Genomic DNA, 18968 nt, shown 5'->3' on the forward strand with positions numbered 1-18968 from the left:
AAGTAATGGACATTAAGAGCATTCAAGAAGTACGCGACTTTCCCGATATCTTTCCAGAAGAACTACCGGGATTACCACCACAATGCCAAGTCGGGTTCAGAATCGACTTAGTTCCAGGGGCTACCCCAGTAGCAAAATCGCCTTATCATCTGGCACCAGCAGAGATGCAAGAACTTTCCAGTCAGCTTAACAAAATCCACCAAAAAGGATTCATTAGACCAAGCTTCTCACCTTGGGGAGCACCGGTCTTGTTTGTAACGAAGAAAGACGGATCGTTCTGTATGTGCATTGATTACAGAGAACTGAACAAACTTACTGTCAAAAATCATTACCCTCTGCCCCGCATTGACGACCTATTTGATCAACTTCAAGGAGCAAACTACTTCTTGAAGATAGATCTACGATCCGGATATCACCAATTACGAGTACTAGAGGAGGATGTTCCCAAGACAGCCTTCAGAACCCATTATGGACACTACGAATTTGTAGTGATGCCATTCGGATTAACCAACGCACCGGCTGTATTCATGGACCTAATGAATAGGGTGTGCCGTCCTTACTTGGATCAGTTCGTCATCGTCTTCATCGATGATATACTTATCTACTCCCAAAGTAAGGAAGAACATAGTCAGTAGCTACGAAGAGTCTTAGAAACACTACGATCGGAGAAGCTCTATGCGAAGTTCTGTAAATGCGAATTTTGGATTCGAAGAGTCGAAATTTTGGGCCACGTTGTTAGCGAAAAGGGGATACACGTGGACCCTTCCAAAATTAAGGCCATTGAGAACTGGTCGGCACCAAAGACACCTACAGAGATTCGTTAATTTCTAGGTCTCGCTCGCTACTATCGCAGATTCATAAAGAACTTCTCTAGCATTGCGAAACCTCCTACTACATTGACCCAGAATGGTGTGGCCTTTGACTGGGAAGCAAAACATAAGAAGGCGTTCCAAACACTGAAACAGGCTTTGTGCACCGCACCGATACTATCCGTCCCTGAAGGGATAGAAGATTTTGTAGTGTATTGTGATGCATCAAATCAAGGACTTGGTTGTGTTCTTATGCAAAGAGGGAAGGTTATTGCCTATGCCTCCTGTTAGCTTAAGATACACGAAGTAAACTATATGACACATGATCTTGAGTTAGGAGCAGTGGTATTTGCTCTGAAGAGCTGGAGACACTACCTGTACGGAACAAAGAGTACTATCTTCACCGAGCACAAGAGCCTTCAACACATTTTTGATCAGAAGGAGCTCAACATGCGACAACGACGATGGGTCGAGTTACTCAACGACTACGAATGTAAAATTCGTTATAATCCTGGCAAGGCCAATGTAGTAGCTGACGCCTTCAGTCGAAAAGAATACACTGGTCGGAGAGTCAAATCTCTGACTATGACTATCAATTCCCACTTATCCACACAAATTAAGGAGGCTCAACTGGAAGTTTTGCAACCTGAAAATGTGACGGGTGAATCCCTGAGAGGAATGGAAAAGAATCTAGAAATCAAGGGTGGCGGAGCATATTATTTCATGGACCGTATCTGGACACCGAAAGATGGTGGCTTCAGAGACGTGGTCATGACCGAAGCACACAACACGAGATATTCCTTTCACCCAAGTTCAGATAAAATGTATCTGGATCTTAAGAGACTGTACTGGTGGCCTAACATGAAAGCAGAAATTGCTACGTTCGTAAGTAAATGCCTTACTTGTGCTAAGGTTAAGGTCAAGTACCATAAACCTTCTGGATTACTACAACAACCAGAGATACCGAAATGGAAATGGGAATGGGAATGGATTACTATGGACTTCATAACCAAGTTGCCCAATACAACGGGTGGACTTGATACCATATGGGTCATCGTCGACAGATTGACCAAATCCGTGCATTTTCTACCGATCAAGGAGACTGACAGGATGGACAGGCTTACAAGAACTTACATAAGGGAAATAGCGCGACTGCATGGTGTTCCGATATCCATTATCTTCGATAGAGATAGTATATTCACTTCAAGGTTCTGGCAGTCACTACAAAGTTCCCTGGGGACTAGGCTAGACATGAGTACAACCTACCATCCACAAACAAACGGGCAAAGTGAGAGAACGATACAAACTTTGGAAGATATGCTGAGAGCCTGTGTGATTGACTTTGGAAAGGCATGGGATATCCATTTACCCCTTGTCGAATTTTCATACAACAATAGTTATCATACGACATAAAGGCTGCTCCATTTGAAGCCCTCTATGGTCGTAAGTGTATGTCCCCCCTGTGCTGGACAGAAGTTGGAGACACACAGTTACCTAAAGGACGAGTTCATGAAATCACTCTCATCGGTCCGAAAATCATACGGGAAATGACAGAGAAGATCGTTCAGATTTGTGAACGGTTGAAAGCCTCTAGAGACCGACAGAAAAGCTATGCTGACCAAAGGAGGAAACCTTTGGAATTCCAGGTAGGAGACCGCGCTCTATTGAAGGTCTCACCGTGGAAAGGCTTAATACGCTTTGGAAAGCATAGAAAGCTAAATCCAAGATACGTAGGGCATTTCGAGATTCTAGCCAGAATCGGCCCTATAGCTTACAAACTTAATCTACCACGTGAACTTAGTAACATACATCCAACCTTCCACGTCTCAAACTTGAAAAAGTGTCTGTCTGATGAGACTTTTGTTATCCACTCGACGAGATCGAGATCAACGAGAACCTCAACTTCATGGAAGAACCGGTAGAAATCATGGACCAAGAGGTCAAACAAACAAAACAAAGTCGCATACCCATCGTGAAGGTACGCTGGAACGCCAAGCGAGGACCTGAATTCACATGGGAACGCGAACCTCAGATGAAACAAAAGTACCCACATCTTTTTCTCTGATTCACAAGTATCTTTCTTACTTTAAATTTCGGGACGAAATTCCCTCTAACGGGGGGATGATGTGACAACCCGATATTTCAACTCTATGTAATGACCTATAAAGTCAAGTATTGTAACCAGTTTTGATATAATGAAATTAACTTTGAAAATAAAATGTGCAAAACTCTCTAATTAATTACCTACTATGTTAGATGTCATTAAACCGTGATCGTACATAAAAAGAACGCCCAAATCTGACTTCGTATAAGGAAGTTATGATTTTTCCAAGTGCGGCTTAGCGACAGACAGCTAAAAACTCGAAACGGAGGTTGAGCGACTTTTGGCCGGAATGACCTAAATGAGAATCGAAGGGCTCGACAATGGCTTTTCAATGGTAAAAAGTCTAGCAAAAACAGACGTCGGATAATGAAGTTATGAATTTCTAACGAAATTTTCTTACCGCGACCTTTTAAAAATAAATAATAAAAATAATTTCAAAATTTGCCAACGGAATCTAAACGAAAGTTATAGAGCGTAGTCTCACCTACGCGTGGATATAAAGAACGTCGAAAACGGAGTTCGTATGAAGAAGATATGAATTTTTGAAGTTTATTAAATAAATAAAATATAAATTTTATATTAAATTTCGTTATTATCCGAAGGAGGAGTCACCAGGCCGATCCGAGTTACGCACAGCATACTCGAGGTCTAGGCCTCAGATTGTCCACGTTGCCCCTATGCGAGGCTATGCCCCGTCCCATCCGAAGTTCAGAAGCAGTCGAGGATGCGGTCACGCATGACGCACGCATACGCCCAACGTACCGAGGCGGTTCCCTGCCCCTATAAAAGGGATGCGAGGGTTCCGAAGAAAAGGCCCAATTCCTCTCATCTTTCTTGCGTTTTTGCCTCGTTTTCCGTGCACGTGATATCCCGAAGCCCCGGTTTCCTTGCTCAAGTCTCGAAGGTCGTTTGTGCTCCCGAGATTCCCAAGAATCCCGAGAAAATCCGCTTTCTCGAGTCGAAGTTCTGCTCGGTTTTCATCTCGCCTTCTTCGATCTTTCAAGGGAGTTCATATCCCTATAATCCACACTTTTAAATGTTTTATAAATGCTTTTATATGCTTTTTGGGGGGGGGGGGGCATACAAGTAAAACACACGATTATTATCGTGTGTTATATAAAGTTTCATTATACGCTTTTTATCAATGGAATCATATGTGATTTATAACTATTATAGGGAAACTTTCGTATGCAAAATATATCATGATAACATCTTGTCTTTTGAAATGAAAAATGTTGTTATATATATATATATATATATATATATATATATATATATATATATATATATATATATACATATATATAAAAAACACTCTGCTTATACTGTATGTATATGTGTCCATCTTTGGCACTACAAAAATTATACTTTTCATAACAAGTGAGCATTTCACTAGGGATTGCTATATAAACGAGACACACTTTTAGAAAACTATAATAGGTATAGTTTTATGAGAACATCACGAACTTTTACATACTAGAAACACTATTTCAAGAAGTTACTTTCGTATACAAGAACAAACGAACATTTTCACACGTAAATCTGTTTTATACTATGTTATGTGAGACATTAAACTTCACGTATGTTCGAGTACACATTTCAAGTCCTGTATTATATACCAGAATCCCTTGGAAGGGGAGCATGGTGTTTGTGTATAGATCTATACGGGATTGACAACCCCGCGTCCTGATTGTTAGCTACAGTACACCATTTGGGATGAAAAACGTTAGAACATTCCAACGCCTGAAGAACGTTGTGTATAGGCATTTCTAGTCAATAGCATGGTTATAAAACTCACATGGAGTATTAAAAACACATTGATTTACGGGGGTTTTCAGACGTATTGGCAATTTTATACGTACATAAATTAACTACTTTAGGCATGAAAAACCTTATCGTGATACAATTTTGGAACTTCTAAACCACTACCCACATACGGAAAAACATCAATTTTCTAGAAACAAACATTGGTCTTGATAGAAGGCTACATTTATACCAGTAGAAAATATGGGATTTTCTAGGAACCAACAAACAAAAACAAACCATTTAATTTTAGTTCATACAAACATATTCATTTAATACTTATGAGACTCACCAGCTTAAATGCTGATCTACTCTTTTAAAACTATTTGTATGTCCCACGGATTCAGTAATTACAGGTAACAAACATGCTTTCAAGAAGGGACGCTGTGGCGCCAGTTTAAATTCATATTTTTGGCATCATATTGTAATTGGTTTTGAACGTGTACCTTTTAACAATGTAAACTTTCAATTATATATATGATGGTTATATTGTTTTCTTTACTATGTATTCAATTGTTACGTTACCACATGAAGTCATCCGCCCCCGAACGTTTCCGCCGTTCCGGTTTGGGGGTGTGACACAACTCTTCCATACTTAAACAAGAATTCATCCTCAAAGTCTGCTACGGTCACCTGCCCCAAAAACTGCTCATGCCCTACGCTCGCTGCTCTCCTTATCTATTATCAACTAACTGATGTTTCCTACGAGTACTGGCACCCACGCAAATCAATGACCTTCCCAAGGTACTGAACCAACTCACAAGACTCTTTCTTAATCCTCAGGAAAGATGAACCCTCCATTTCGAGCATAAAACCTCCTTTTGCCTTTCCAAAATCTGAAAACTATAGTGGTCTGTCTCCCCGACAAACTGCCCATGCATAACTAGCAGTAGAATACTTATACTTGACAGTAGGCTGAGATAATCTTTCGAATAGAAGATTCATCCCTGAATCGGTTAGATTCAGACGAGGGCTATGCAACAATGTCAAATCAATTACTCTAAAATTATTTAATCCAACTATAAGTGTCTAAGCACATTCAATCCACAAGCTACTCCATACACAAGAATCCTCACATCACTTCTTCTGCCCAAACTTCGTGCTACCTCTCATAGAATTTCTGAATGAACCGAGACCTCCCATGTCCTAACTTATCTGCCAATTACCCGGAATACCAGATTCCCACTCGGTTGCTGAGCCAATGAATACTCTCTTAGTCGCTCCCCACGACTTCCGAAGAAACTTCTGCTATCGAAACTGCCCTATCCACCTTGACCGAATGGTCTCTGCCAGGTCCCTTCGGCAATGTTATAAGCACACGAGCTTCACCCACGAGTCCTACCCCAACCATATCATGGAGCGGCCCTGCCTATGCTATCGATTGCGCGCTATAGCGGTGCTATAGCGCCACTATAGCGTTTTGCGGTAATCGCCAACCACTATTTTCAACTTATCGTTTTCAAATCGTGGTACCGCAATTTGCACTGCAATTCACCGCAATTAACCGCTATTCTGATGACCGAGATAGCGCCGCTATGGGCGCTATTGTATTTTCTTGCATATTTCGATCATTTCTAATACATGTGGCCCATTTGATTCATTTGTCAACAAAAAAACACTTTTTAATGAGCCCGCTACTATGAAAAGCCCAATGAAAAACCTACTTAAAATTATTCCAAAAACATGATCGTGAGTTCGTGACTTGAATCGACCTCCTCACCGGCTCCACACACAGTGACAACATCGACCTGCGACTTGCGAAGACGAAGAAGTAAGAAGCTTGAGCAGTTGAGCTATGACGAAGATGAAGAAGTAAGAAGCGACCTACGAATTGCGACTGCGAGGCTGCTTCTTCCGAGTTCGGCCTTCACTACTCTTCAATAGACCTCCTCACCTCCACACACAGTCCAGAACATCGACTCCGACTCCCTTCTCCTTAATCGGCTTGCAAGTTCCAACTTCCAAGTTTCCAACAGCATCAGGTATGTAATTTTTCCCTTTAATGCTTTCTTTTCTAGATAGTAAAGACTAAACAGTAGAGAAATGTAATTTCCTTTAATTCTTCCGAGTTCCAACAACATCAACATTAGCATCGACCCACTTATGTTTAACTTATGTTTGTCAATTTAATTCTTCAGACTCTACTGCCCATTTATGTTTGTCAATTTTTCCTTTAATGCTTTATTTTCTAGATAGTAAAGAGTAGAGAATCTGTTAAGATTATTCCAAAAACAGCATCAGCATTCCAATTTCATTTATGTTTGTCAATTTGTGTACTCATGTTGATGTAATCTGTTAAGATTTAGAAAATAGGAACATAAAACATTAAGTAGTTATTTTGTTAATGAATAATAATGAGTAATGACATGTGATTGTGATTTGTGAAACAAGTTTAATCAATTGTGAATTGACCAATATGGATGCTAATTCTTCACATGCTTCTGTGAATCCGCCCACCACCACCACTCCTACTACTAATACGAGATCAGATGCCAATACAACTAGTGTAAGTGCATGGGAATGGGGAGTTCAAAAGGATCCATTAAAAAAACAAAATATTTGGTGCACCTTGTGTGACAAGAGAGTATGTGGAGGGATCACAAGGTTAAAAGAACACCTCACTCATATATCAGGAAATGTAGCTGCTTGCCCTAATGTGACTACGGAGATCACTAAGAAAGTGCTTGAATCAATGAAAGAAAAAGATAAGAAAAAAAGGAAAGACAAAGAACAATAGAAATACTTAGATCAACAAGTTGTATAGACCTTTCTGAAAATGATGATGAGCAAGACGATACCCCACAGCCACAAGTTAAAAAAAGAAAGTTTGTAAGTTCTAGTAATGTACGGGGTCCTATTGATGATGTTTATACGTCGGACCATGGAAAAGGAAAGCAAACTACATTGGATAAGAATAATCCAATTAAAGAGAAGTTGAAGAAGGTAGCTTGGAAAAAGATTGCGGTTAGGGCTTATTCGGTAGGCTTACCTTTCAATGCCGTACGTGATGAAGGTTTCCAAGATGCGATCAATGCCATTGGAGAATATGGAAGAGGTAATCAATTTTGTTACCTTTCTTATTTGATTAATGTTAAGTTGTTAACATTTTTATATTTACTAGTTTTGTTAATTATATAAATGTTAGGCATGCCGGCTCCAAGTTATCATAATATGCGGGTGACATTATTAAAGGACGTGTTAGAAGATACCCACAAGTTTGTGGATTCGTTTCGAACACAATGGAAGAAATTTGGATGTAGCATTATGTCTGATTTTTGGACAGATGGCAAGCATAGATCTTTGATCAATTTTTTAGTCAATTGTCCTACTGGTACAGTTTTTCTAAAGTCGATTGATGCATCAAAGCATATACATAATGCTGAATATATTGTGAAGAAGGTAAATGAGGTGATAGCAGAAGTTGGAGAGGAAAACGTTGTGCAGGTAATATTTGTTTCTAATTAGTTATTAGTTATTACTTTTTAAAAAAAATTATATCCATTTTATTAATTAAGTTCTTTTTATTTCTTATAGTTTATTACAGACAATGGTTCAAACTACAAAGCTGCAGGAAAGATTTTGGAAGAACAACATCCAAAATTATTTTGGACTCCATGTGCAGCACACTGTGTGAATCTCATTGTACAAGATATTGGGAAGAAAGAAGCAACAATCGCGACCGCTTTGAATGAAGCAAGAGCTATTATGGTTTATATTTATAGCCATGGACGGATTCTCAATATGATGAGAAAGTTGACAAAGAATAGAGAGTTGCACAGGTCTTGTGTAACTAGATTTGCTACCCAATTTTACACCTTACAGAGTGTCCATGAGAATCGACACCATCTCCAAGTTTTGTTTGTATCTGAGCAATGGAGAAAAAGTGACTTTGCAAAGAAAGCTCCTGGAAAGAGAGTTGAGAAGATAGTATCAAACAATCTTTTTGAGATGGTGTATATTTAGCTTGCCAAATATATGCTCCATTAGTGGATATTGTTCGTTTGGTTGACACATAAGAAAGACCGTGCATGGGGTACATCTATGATGCGATGAGTCGAGCACAAGATCAAATAAGCAAAAATCTAAATGATGGGAATAATGACAAAAAAAGACTGGCTGGTAGAATTTTGTCTATCCTTCAAACAAGATGTAATGACCAACTTCTTCATCCCTTACATGCAGGTATAAATCTTTTACTTATTAGTTATTAATTTAATTTAAAATAGTATGCAATTATTTGGTTTTAACATTTTAGTGAATGACTTAATGTACAGCTGGGTGTTTCCTTAATCCTGCAATTTTTCATGGAGATAAGTCAAAGGAATATGAGGCCAATAAACAGATTATGACCGAACTTTATGTTGCTATTGACCGTCTTGTTCCCGATGAAGATGAAAATGATACTTTGAGACAAGAATTGAATCTCTACATTGATTTAAGTGGACAATTTGGATCCCCAGCTGCTAAAAGGAGTATGACAAAAGTTGCACCGTGTAAGTATAAAAATTATAATGTAACCAAAAGTTTTTATTTATTTATTTTTATTAACTTAGGAACTTTTTTGTTGTAAAATGTAGATATATGGTGGCGTTCTTATGGGATAGATACACCTATCTTACGAAAGTTTTCTATCACGGTTCTTAGTCAAACTTGTAGTGCTTCACCTTGTGAACGAAACTGGAGTACATTGGACAATGTAAGTTTTTTTACTTATTTTTAACAAGTATTTTTATAATTATAATTTATAAATGATATTAGCTAGATTGGAACTTCTAACATATTAACTAAAATATTTTAATTCTTTTGTTGCAGCTACATTCTAAGAAAAGAAATTGTCTTTTGCAACAAAAACTAAATGAACTTGTATTCATCCAATACAACACAAGGTTGCAAAAGCGCTTCATGTCTTTACAAAACAAATCTTTGGATCCTATTTTCCTACAAGATGTTGAGGAGAATGATGATTGGACAATACCAACGGAAGATGAGCTTCAAGACTTTGTGGATGGTGGTGATGACCTTCTTTGGTCAGATGTGCAAGAAGCAATGGGAGCGAATGTAGACGCTCAACCAAATATTAGGAGCAAACGAGAGCGTTATAGAGACGATGATGGTGATGATATTAATGATGTGGGGAACAATCTTGATGAAGAAGTGAATGCTTTGGATGACGTTGACTCGGAAGCCGAACCCGTGCCATGCGATTAAACTATATTTGACACTTTGACAATTGACACTACGTAGTTTCTATATTACTATATTAGAATTTTGAATATTATGTTATGTTTTTCTATGAATTTTTAGGTTTTATGATATTAATTCTATATAGACTTTTTAGATTTTATGATATTAATTCTAAATATAATATAAAAATATTAAATTATATGTAATATTAAAAAAACCGCTATAGCACTGCTATACCACCGCGAAAACCGCGATTTCAAATAGCGGCCTGTGACCGCTATCGAAATTTTGACTGCGATAACTGCATAGGGCCCTGCCCATAGGTGCTAGCTATCTAGGGCTACACGGGCCCAACTCCACCTCGAATCCCAACAACCTATCCTTTCCTGATTCCGATCTTACGCTGGCCCTTCCACGATCTTAGAAACTGACCCACCCCGACCTAACTTATCTGAATGAATCTGTGAATGCTACAACTCATTCCGGAGTCTAATGACACTTTCCCACACTATCTGACAGCATGAAGAATGCTATAGCTGCCTTGTAGTCATACTATTGTTGGATTTGGTGTCTAAGCCCATAACTATAACTGGTATGTACTTGACCGGATTGTAGCATGTTCCTTTTGGGTTGCTTTCACCAATGCAATTTGATAGGATGAATTTTGAGAATAAGGTTATATACTGTTTATTAATATATTACAAGTATAATATATTAATATGGAATTATTTAATTAGTATTGATTAAGAATTAATCTATTAATTTTGCGATCAAAAGATACTAATTAAATATATGGGGATTGATTATGTAAATCAATCATTCTTGTAGTGTAGGATAATGATCCATGATTGTGGGTTAAACTAATCCATGGATAGTCCATGAAGGTTAAACCCATGGAGTGTGAGATTACGGGAAGTCATGGATTATTAGGGTTTACCATGTGTAACCCTAACATGTCCAACACGATAAATAGAACCCTCCATAGACCAAAATCGGTTGCCTCTTCTCTTTGAGATAAGTAGATTATTCTCTTAAATCATACTCTTGCATATTGGTGTTTGTGAACCATTAGAGGCATCACACTTGAGGTGCTCAAGCTTTCAAGGGTCAAGAACTACAAGTCCTTCAAAAGGTATGTCATCTAACTAGATGTTTTATTCAATTGGAAAATTGTATGCTAGTTAGGAAAATGATTTGGAAAAATTGAAAATATGCATGTATATTAGAGAAAACATAGATCCAAAGAATTTAGGGTTGCATGTGCACCATAGGAGTGTTATAATGCTGAAAACCTAATAGTGGTATTAAAGACTAGGATTGTGTCAATTATATTTGATTGATACAAGTTTTCAAAAGCTGAAAAAGTCGAAATTTTTGCCTCTGACTGGTGAACTCGATGAGTACATGAACAAACTCGACGATCACTCAGTAACAGAGCAACTTGTCGAGTCCAGTTGATGTACTCGACGAGTTCGAGGCTCTGTATGCAAAATTTCGAATTTCTTGGCCTGGTTTGGATTTAGAACACTACCACAAACTGTTATGGATCATTGGAAATGTTCTTCATTATATGGTATTGCTTGTTCTCATCCAACCACAAGATAATTTTCAAACTTTTAAAATAATTTTTGTTTTTATATGATAAACAAAATTGCTTTCAAATTGTTGACTAGAAATTATCTTGATTATGAGTTTAGTTAGATCATAGATTATGTGATAATTTTAGTTGTTACAATAGTGATCTAAATGCATTTTAATGATCTCCATAACTTGTCCTCAAGTTATGGAAAATGAAAGATCTCTTCATTAAAATCAAATAAACTCATAGGTTATGAATCTGAAGAGTTTTGACAATTTTGAAAACTTGCCCTTAAGTTATGGAATTTGCAAAGTCTCATTAAATGAACTTTAATTCCAAACCCTAGAGTTTTAAAAGTTAAAATTCAACCCTTATACTTTATAATATTACAAGTTTAATATATATATATATATATATATATATATATATATATATATATATATATATATATATATATATAAGACAAAGTCGTTCTTACCGTTAGTAGGCCTCATAAAATGGTTTTTTATGGGGGGTATAAAGTTACTGCCTATAAAATGGTAGTTTAATGGCTGTCCAGTATCACCCACCGTTTCCTTGACTGGTGGAGGTTCGTTAGCCAAACGGGTAGGATAGGACATTAATTCTCCCTAATTAAAAGTATAATGATAAAAAATATAAAGTAACTAAACTTTTATTAAATTCCCAATCTTCATTAGTTTAGGAAAATGTGAAATGGTGCTAATCAATGAAATTACACTTTGCACCTTGTTAAATTGTTAGTGGAGCATGTGTGGTTAACCGGCACACTAATCTGGGACTGATAATGTGTGGAAAAAGGTAACTTGGTGTTAATCATTGATCAATGGAGCGTGTGTGGTTAACCGGCACATTGATTAGGTTATTTCTAACATTGGGTGTACCAATCTAATTGCATGGTTATTCACTCCTTGTTTGTGATCCTCGGCATCCGAGTCACAAACTTGAAGGGCACAATCGAGATTTAAACATGCCATTGAAAAGTTCAATGAATATCAAAGATCTATGAATTTAAAATCCAATTAAAACGTAATAATCTATTTCGTTTTTCATGGTGGAAATTGGTAAATCGTTATTTACTTACCTTCAAATATTCTACAATTAGATTACGGCATCCCTCTTCACAATTGTAGAATTTTGTGTTGGGTCCTAGCCTTAATATTTCATATTGGGTGTAATATTAAGGATTATCATATGAACTAAACTTTGTTTCTCTTATTTTAAAGATGTCTATCCCAAACAATGCTTCCAACCCATTCCCTTTAGGCTCTTTCTCCCTCATGAACCTATGTGGGAGGTTCATTTTCGATGGATCGAACTTCAATGACTGGATTTGAAACATCAGGATGGCTATTCGTTATGAGGACAAAGAATATGTACTTGATAAAGAGCTAAAGGAGATTGATGTAACCACTGCTACTCCTAAACAAATCACTGAACACACTACTCATGAGAGGGATGCAACAAAGGTGTCGTGTCTAATGATTGCAACCATGATTGTTAAGCTGCAAAAGTCCTATGAGTACTACTACCCCTATGAAATGTATCATGACTTGATGGAAAGATACCATCAAAGTGCGCGGCAGGAGAGGTATGAGATCATTGCCTCCATGATCACAACCAAAATGAAGGATGGTGAATCCATCACGGCCCACTTGCAAAAGATGCAGAGATTCGTGAACCGCTTGCTAAATTTGAACGTCAATTTTGATGAAGAGTTGGGCATAAATATGATTCTACACTCTTTACTTCCTTGTTATGATCAGTTTCGTATGACTTATCATATGAACAAGGAGGAGGTCACTCTTAGCAAGCTTGAAGGCCTTCTTAGGACTACAAAAAGAAATCTGAAAGGCAAGTTGGTTGTGTCTACTCCTACTACTTCTTTCCCTGTTCTGACAATCGGACAAGGGAAGGGAAAAAAGTGGAAGGCTCCCTACAAGAGCCGCAAAGGAGAGTCTCTTGATGGATCCTCTTCTAGTGGGACCAAAGATGGTTATGCTAATCCTTCTTCCAATCCAAAGGAAGTAGAGTGCTTCCACTGTCACGAAAAAGGGCAATTGAAACGAATCTGCCCCACGTACTTTCAAGACATAAAGGATGGAAAGATCAAGCCCTCCTTTGTAGGTATTTACAATATTCAATCTAATAACTCATCACATGCTAATTCTTGGGTCCTTGATAGAGGTTGTGGTATTCACATTTTTTCTTATTTGCGAGGAATAAAAAGAAGTAAGGATGTGGAGCACGGGAAGATAAAGTTAATCATGGAAATCGAAAAGTGTCGCCTGTGACCAAAATTGGAGTTTATTCTTTATTTCTTAGTAATGGTTTAAATTTAGATTTGAATAATTGTTGTTACTCGGCTGATACGATGAGAAATGTTATTTCCATTCACAGTTTGTATAAACAAGGTTTTACCTTTTCCTTTAATAATGAAAATGGTGGTATTTAAGATTATTGTAATGGTGTATTTTATTTTGAAGCATCACCTTACAATGGTATATATGCAACTGTGATGATTGTAGATAACTTAGGAAATAATGTGTTGAGTATTGATTCTTCCAATGCATTGAATAAAGCATGCTTGTGTCATTTTCGACTTGGACATGTCAACAAGAAGCATATAGCCCAACTCCAAAAGGATGGAGTTTTGGAGACATTCAACTTAAAATCGGATGGCACTTGCGAATCTTGTTTACTTTGAAAGATGACCAAGTCAGCCTTCACCGGTACTTGTGAAATGGGTGAAGGTCTGTTGGATCTCATACACACTGATGTGTGTGGACCATTTAGAACCGCTACAAGGTATGCTAACCGCTTCTATGTGACTTTTACTGATGATTATAGTAGATATGGGTATATTTACTTAATCAGGCATAAGTTAGAAACCTTTGAAAAGTTCAAAGAGTTTAAGCAAGAAGTGGAGAATCAATTGGACAGGAAGATAAAGATGTTGCGATCCGATCGTGGAGGAGAGTATCTTAGCATCGAGTTCCTTGAATATCCTAAGGAATGTGGAATTATTTCACAATTGATGCCACCTAGGACACCACATCTTAATGGTGTGTGTAACACCTGGTTCCATGTATGCATTTAATCAAGTCAAGTTTATAATTTACCCTTGGACTCAACGAGTTGAAGTCCCAACTCATCGAGTAAGAGCGGATCCGGGGTGGGAACTAAGTAAGTCTACTCGATGAGTCGGAAGAACGACTCGACGAGTAGGCGTTGTCTGATGAAAACCCTAATTTCAAGGGTTTGTCTCCTTATTTAAAGAACATAACGCCCCTATGACCTTCCTTATCACTCCCTCAACGTCCAGAAAACCCTAACTCGCCACCTTGAGCCTTCTGAGTGTTTGAGTGCCATTTTTTAGTAAACTTGTGTGGTTTGAAGCTAGTGTGAAGAAGAGGAAGAAGGAGGACTCCAAGAGAAGTTTGTAGATCCAAGAACAATAGTTTCTCCTCACTTTCTAGTAATCAAGCTTTATACTTGACTTGTGGTTTTATAGATTTTCTCCTTTTCCCCTTTATGGAGTTTTGGGGGTCAATAAGCTTGATCCTTAAGACTTGGACGTCCCAATTCGATTCATCTTCAGATCTAGACTCTAGAACCAAGTTCATAGCATAAAGATGCAAGCTTTATGGCCATATTAGCCCATGCACCCCCTTTAGACCTCATTTTGGGTTCTTAAAGCTTATACTTCCATGCATGCACATAAAGTTCATAACTTAACGTGCTAGATCAATCCTTGAAGCCTAGATCTACATTCTGATTGAGAGTTGTACGTCAGAAATCAAGTTATAGACTTGGATAATAGCGAACTCGACGAGTTGTTCTTGGAACTCGACGAGTCCGGGGTTTCTGTCCCCAATCTGTTGTGGTTCAAAGGAACCCAACTGAGTGATAGCAAGGATTTATACAAGTCCGGAGGAGTGATTCGATGTTTTGAGACGTAGCCATGATCTGGAAACCATGGGACTCGACGAGTGTTACAACACACTCAACGAGTCCCAGGCAATCTCTTTACCACAAGAACAGACTCGACGAGTTGTTCATACAACTCGGCGATTCATAGTCTAGATGTGTCCACATGATGAAGGAGGACTCGACGAGTTGTTCATACAACTCGGAAAGTCAGATGAAGGTTGGCTAGATATAATTATAGAAGAGGAACTCATCGAGTCTTTGCAAAACTCGACGTGTAGAGTCAGATAGAAGGGTAAAAGAAAGGATAGGGACTCGACGAGTTCTCGGCCCAACTCAACGAGTCAAGTCAACTGAAAGTTGACTTTGACCAGGGGTAAAATGGTCATTTTACCCTAAGATTGGTTATCAATGTTTTGTTAAGGGTCTTTATGGGAATTATAGCCAGGGAGTTACCGGAGCAGCAGTCAGACAGTTCCCGATCAGCTTTTCAGCCATTAGCCTTACGAGGTGAGTTTCCTTCCAATAGGAACGGGTTTATGGCCACAGTGCCGGCCCGTTAGATGATAGTAGCTCCGCACTTCGATCTGATGTCGGGCAGTGCCCGATGTAGTAGTATGTATGTTTGATGTCTTTGTGATTCGTGCATGTTTGTGATATGTGTTATATGATCCGGACATCGGTCCGATGCCGGGCAAGCCTGATGTAGTATGTGATTATGCTATATGTTCATGTTATTTTATGTTCAGTTTATTCCAGAATTCGGTCTGATGTCGGGCGGGGCCCAAGTTATTCCGGACTTCGGTGCGATGCCGGGCGGGGCCCGATGCAGTGGGAGGGGCCCATATTATGCCGGACTTCGGTCCGATGCCGGGCGGGGCCTGATGCAGTGGTCTAGGCCCAATATGTGTTATTTATGTTATTGTATGGTATGTGGTAGTTTGGGGGAGCTCACTAAGCTTTGTGCTTACAGTTCTCAGTTTTGGTTTCAGGTACTTCTGCTAGCAACGGGTAGGGCTCGGGATGATCGCATGACACACACCACAACTTTCAGCCTGGGATTTATTGAGACTCTGATATATTTTCTCATTTGTTTTTGATACAATATTTGATATGAGACTTTGAGATACATGACACTTGGTTTTCTTATTGATTATGGATGATTATAGTTTTTATAATGTTTTCAAAACGAAATTTTTGGGTCATATTTTTGGGATGTTTCAGTGTGGCTGAGAGTCGCAATAAAACCTTGCTAAACATTGTTTGTTCCATGATGAGTCAAGCTTCGTTACCTATCTCATTTTGGGGGTATGCGTTAAAGACTGCCGCCCATATCCTTAATCTTGTCCTTACCAAAAAGGTTTCCAAAACACCTTACGAGATGTGGACTAGGAAAGTTCCCACATTAGATGACATCAAAGTTTGGGGTTGTGAGGCTTTTGTGAGAAAAAAACTCACGACAAGCTCGAACCTCAGAGTGAGCGATGTACTTTCATTGGCTACCCACATAAATCCTTTGGATATCTCTTCTACAGACCGAGTGACAATGTTGTCTTTGTTCCGAGGAGAGGAGTCTTTCGCGAGAGAGAATTCATAGACCAAGGAAACATTGGGAGGCAAATTGACCTTGAAGAGCTTCAAGAGTCAAGCGGTGAAGGAACCTCAAACGGTAGCAATCAATCCGAGGAGGAAACTCCAGTTGATCCAATTGACGAGTCCTTACCTCTGAGGCATTCAAGTAGAGTTAGAAATACACCTGAGTTTTATGGTTTCCATATTACTATTGAAGGTGATACATTTATTAGTGATAACACACTGGTAAATTTGGATGAACCTAACAACTACAAAGAAGCCATGGCAGACCCCAAGTCTGCAAAATAGAAAGAGGCTATGGACAACGACATTCAATCCATGTATGACAATCAAGTTTGGAACTTGGTTGACAATGTACTGGGTCGTAAGACAATCGGGTGCAAATGGATCTTCAAGAAGAAGACCGAAATGGACGGGAATGTACACACATATAAGGCGCAACTGGTTGCGAAGGGATTTACTCAAACTACGAGAGTTGACTATGACGAGACCTTCTCACCAGTAGCGAAGATTAAATCTATAAGGGTTATGTTGGCCATAGCTACATTTCATGATTATAAACTATGGAAAATGCATGTCAAAACCGCTTTGCTTATTGGAAAGTTGGCTGAAGATGTTTACATGAGTCAGCTAGAGGGTTGTGTCATTGCAAAGTACCCTAATAGAGTGTGTAAGTTTGAGAAATCCATTTATGGATTGAAACAAGCATCTCGCAGATGGAGTCTTTGGTTTGATGAGAAAGTCAAAGAGTTTGGATTTTTGAGAAGCGAGGATGAGTCATGTGTATATGTCAAAGCTAGTGGGAGTATAGTGAGCTTTCTCATATTGTATGTAGATGATATACTGCTCATAGGAAATGACATCCCAACCTTACAGGAGGTTAACTCCTGGCTTGGGAAGTGTTTCGCTATGAAGGACCTTAGAGAAGGTGCTTATATCCTAGGGATAAGGATATTGAGAGACATGAGTAAAAGGGTAATAGGACTTAGTCAAAGTATCTACTTGGACAAGGTGTTCAAACGTTTCAGCATGGAGAACTCCAAGAAAGGTGAGTTACATATCCAATGCAATGCCAACCTGACTAAGACTCAGAGTCCAAGTATAGAGGTTGAAATACCAGAAATGAGTCATATACCATATGCTTCTGTAGTTGGTTCGATCATGTATGCTATGACTTGTACTCGCCCTGATGTGGCCTTTGCTTTGAGTATGGTCAGTAGATATCAAGGGAATCCTGGTAAAACTCATTAGACTGTAGTTAAGAACATTCTTAAGTAGCTGCGGAGGACTAAGGATTAGATCCTTACCCTCGGTGGGAGTGATGACTTGAGAGTGACAGGGTATAGTGATGCCAGCTTCCAAACCGACAGAGATAATTTCCACTCTCAGTCTGGCTGGGTTTTTACCCTGAATGGAGGAGCAGTGACATGGAAAAGTTCCAAGAAAGTACTGTAGCTGATTCAACATGCTAATCAGAGTACATAGCTGTTGGATTAGTTGCTAAGTCCATAACTATTTTGGTATGTACTTGACTCGACTGTGAGCATGATCCTTTTAGGTTACATTCACCTAAGCAACTTGATAGGATGATTTATGGAGTAATAGTTTAATTAAGATTTATTAATATATTATGTGAATAATATATTAAAAGAGAAATCATATTGTTTAATTTATATTAGTCAAGAATTAATTTTGTGGCTAAAAGAGATAAATTAAACTTGGGGGACTAATATTGTAATTATAAGATAATTGCATCGTAGGCTATGGATTATGTTGGGAAGAGGATTGGACGAAATCTATGGGAAGCCCATATGGATTTCATCCAAGGGCTTTCTAAAGGGACTCCATGAGTTCCTTAAGGCCTATCTAGGGAATTAGTCTTTCCCCTGAAAACCCTAGCAGCCCACACAAGTATAAAAGGAACCCCAGCTAACCCAAAAATGTGGGT

At 38.6% G+C, this 18968-nt stretch overlaps 2 protein-coding genes across 2 annotated transcripts; both read left to right on the top strand.

The window, feature by feature from the left end:
* Positions 1 to 7132: 7132 nt before the first annotated feature.
* On the top strand, positions 7133 to 8679 carry LOC145089060 (uncharacterized). Its single transcript, XM_079027557.1, has 4 exons — positions 7133 to 7222; positions 7435 to 7771; positions 7862 to 8160; positions 8251 to 8679. Exons 1-4 carry the CDS (start codon positions 7133 to 7135, stop codon positions 8677 to 8679), a joined length of 1155 nt encoding a protein of 384 aa, XP_078883683.1.
* A 65-nt stretch (positions 8680 to 8744) lies between these two features.
* Positions 8745 to 9924, top strand: LOC145089061 (uncharacterized). Its single transcript, XM_079027558.1, has 4 exons — positions 8745 to 8898; positions 8991 to 9209; positions 9294 to 9412; positions 9529 to 9924. The coding sequence occupies exons 1-4, from the start codon at positions 8745 to 8747 to the stop codon at positions 9922 to 9924; spliced, it is 888 nt and encodes a 295-aa protein (XP_078883684.1).
* Positions 9925 to 18968: the final 9044 nt, after the last annotated feature.

The sequence above is a fragment of the Lactuca serriola genome, chromosome 2 (genome assembly GCF_051521515.1).
Source record: "Lactuca serriola cultivar US96UC23 chromosome 2, Lser_US96UC23_V15, whole genome shotgun sequence".
Lineage (NCBI taxonomy): Eukaryota > Viridiplantae > Streptophyta > Magnoliopsida > Asterales > Asteraceae > Lactuca > Lactuca serriola.

Coding starts and splice junctions, on each gene's coding strand:
- LOC145089060 (XM_079027557.1), top strand. CDS start 7,133: ATGGATGCTAATTCTTCACATGCTTCTGTGAATCCGCCCACCACCACC. Junction 7,223..7,434: donor CAGATGCCAATACAACTAGT/GTAAGTGCATGG, acceptor TAAGAAAAAAAG/GAAAGACAAAGAACAATAGA. Junction 7,772..7,861: donor CATTGGAGAATATGGAAGAG/GTAATCAATTTT, acceptor TATAAATGTTAG/GCATGCCGGCTCCAAGTTAT.
- LOC145089061 (XM_079027558.1), top strand. CDS start 8,745: ATGGGGTACATCTATGATGCGATGAGTCGAGCACAAGATCAAATAAGC. Junction 8,899..8,990: donor TCTTCATCCCTTACATGCAG/GTATAAATCTTT, acceptor CTTAATGTACAG/CTGGGTGTTTCCTTAATCCT. Junction 9,210..9,293: donor TATGACAAAAGTTGCACCGT/GTAAGTATAAAA, acceptor TGTAAAATGTAG/ATATATGGTGGCGTTCTTAT.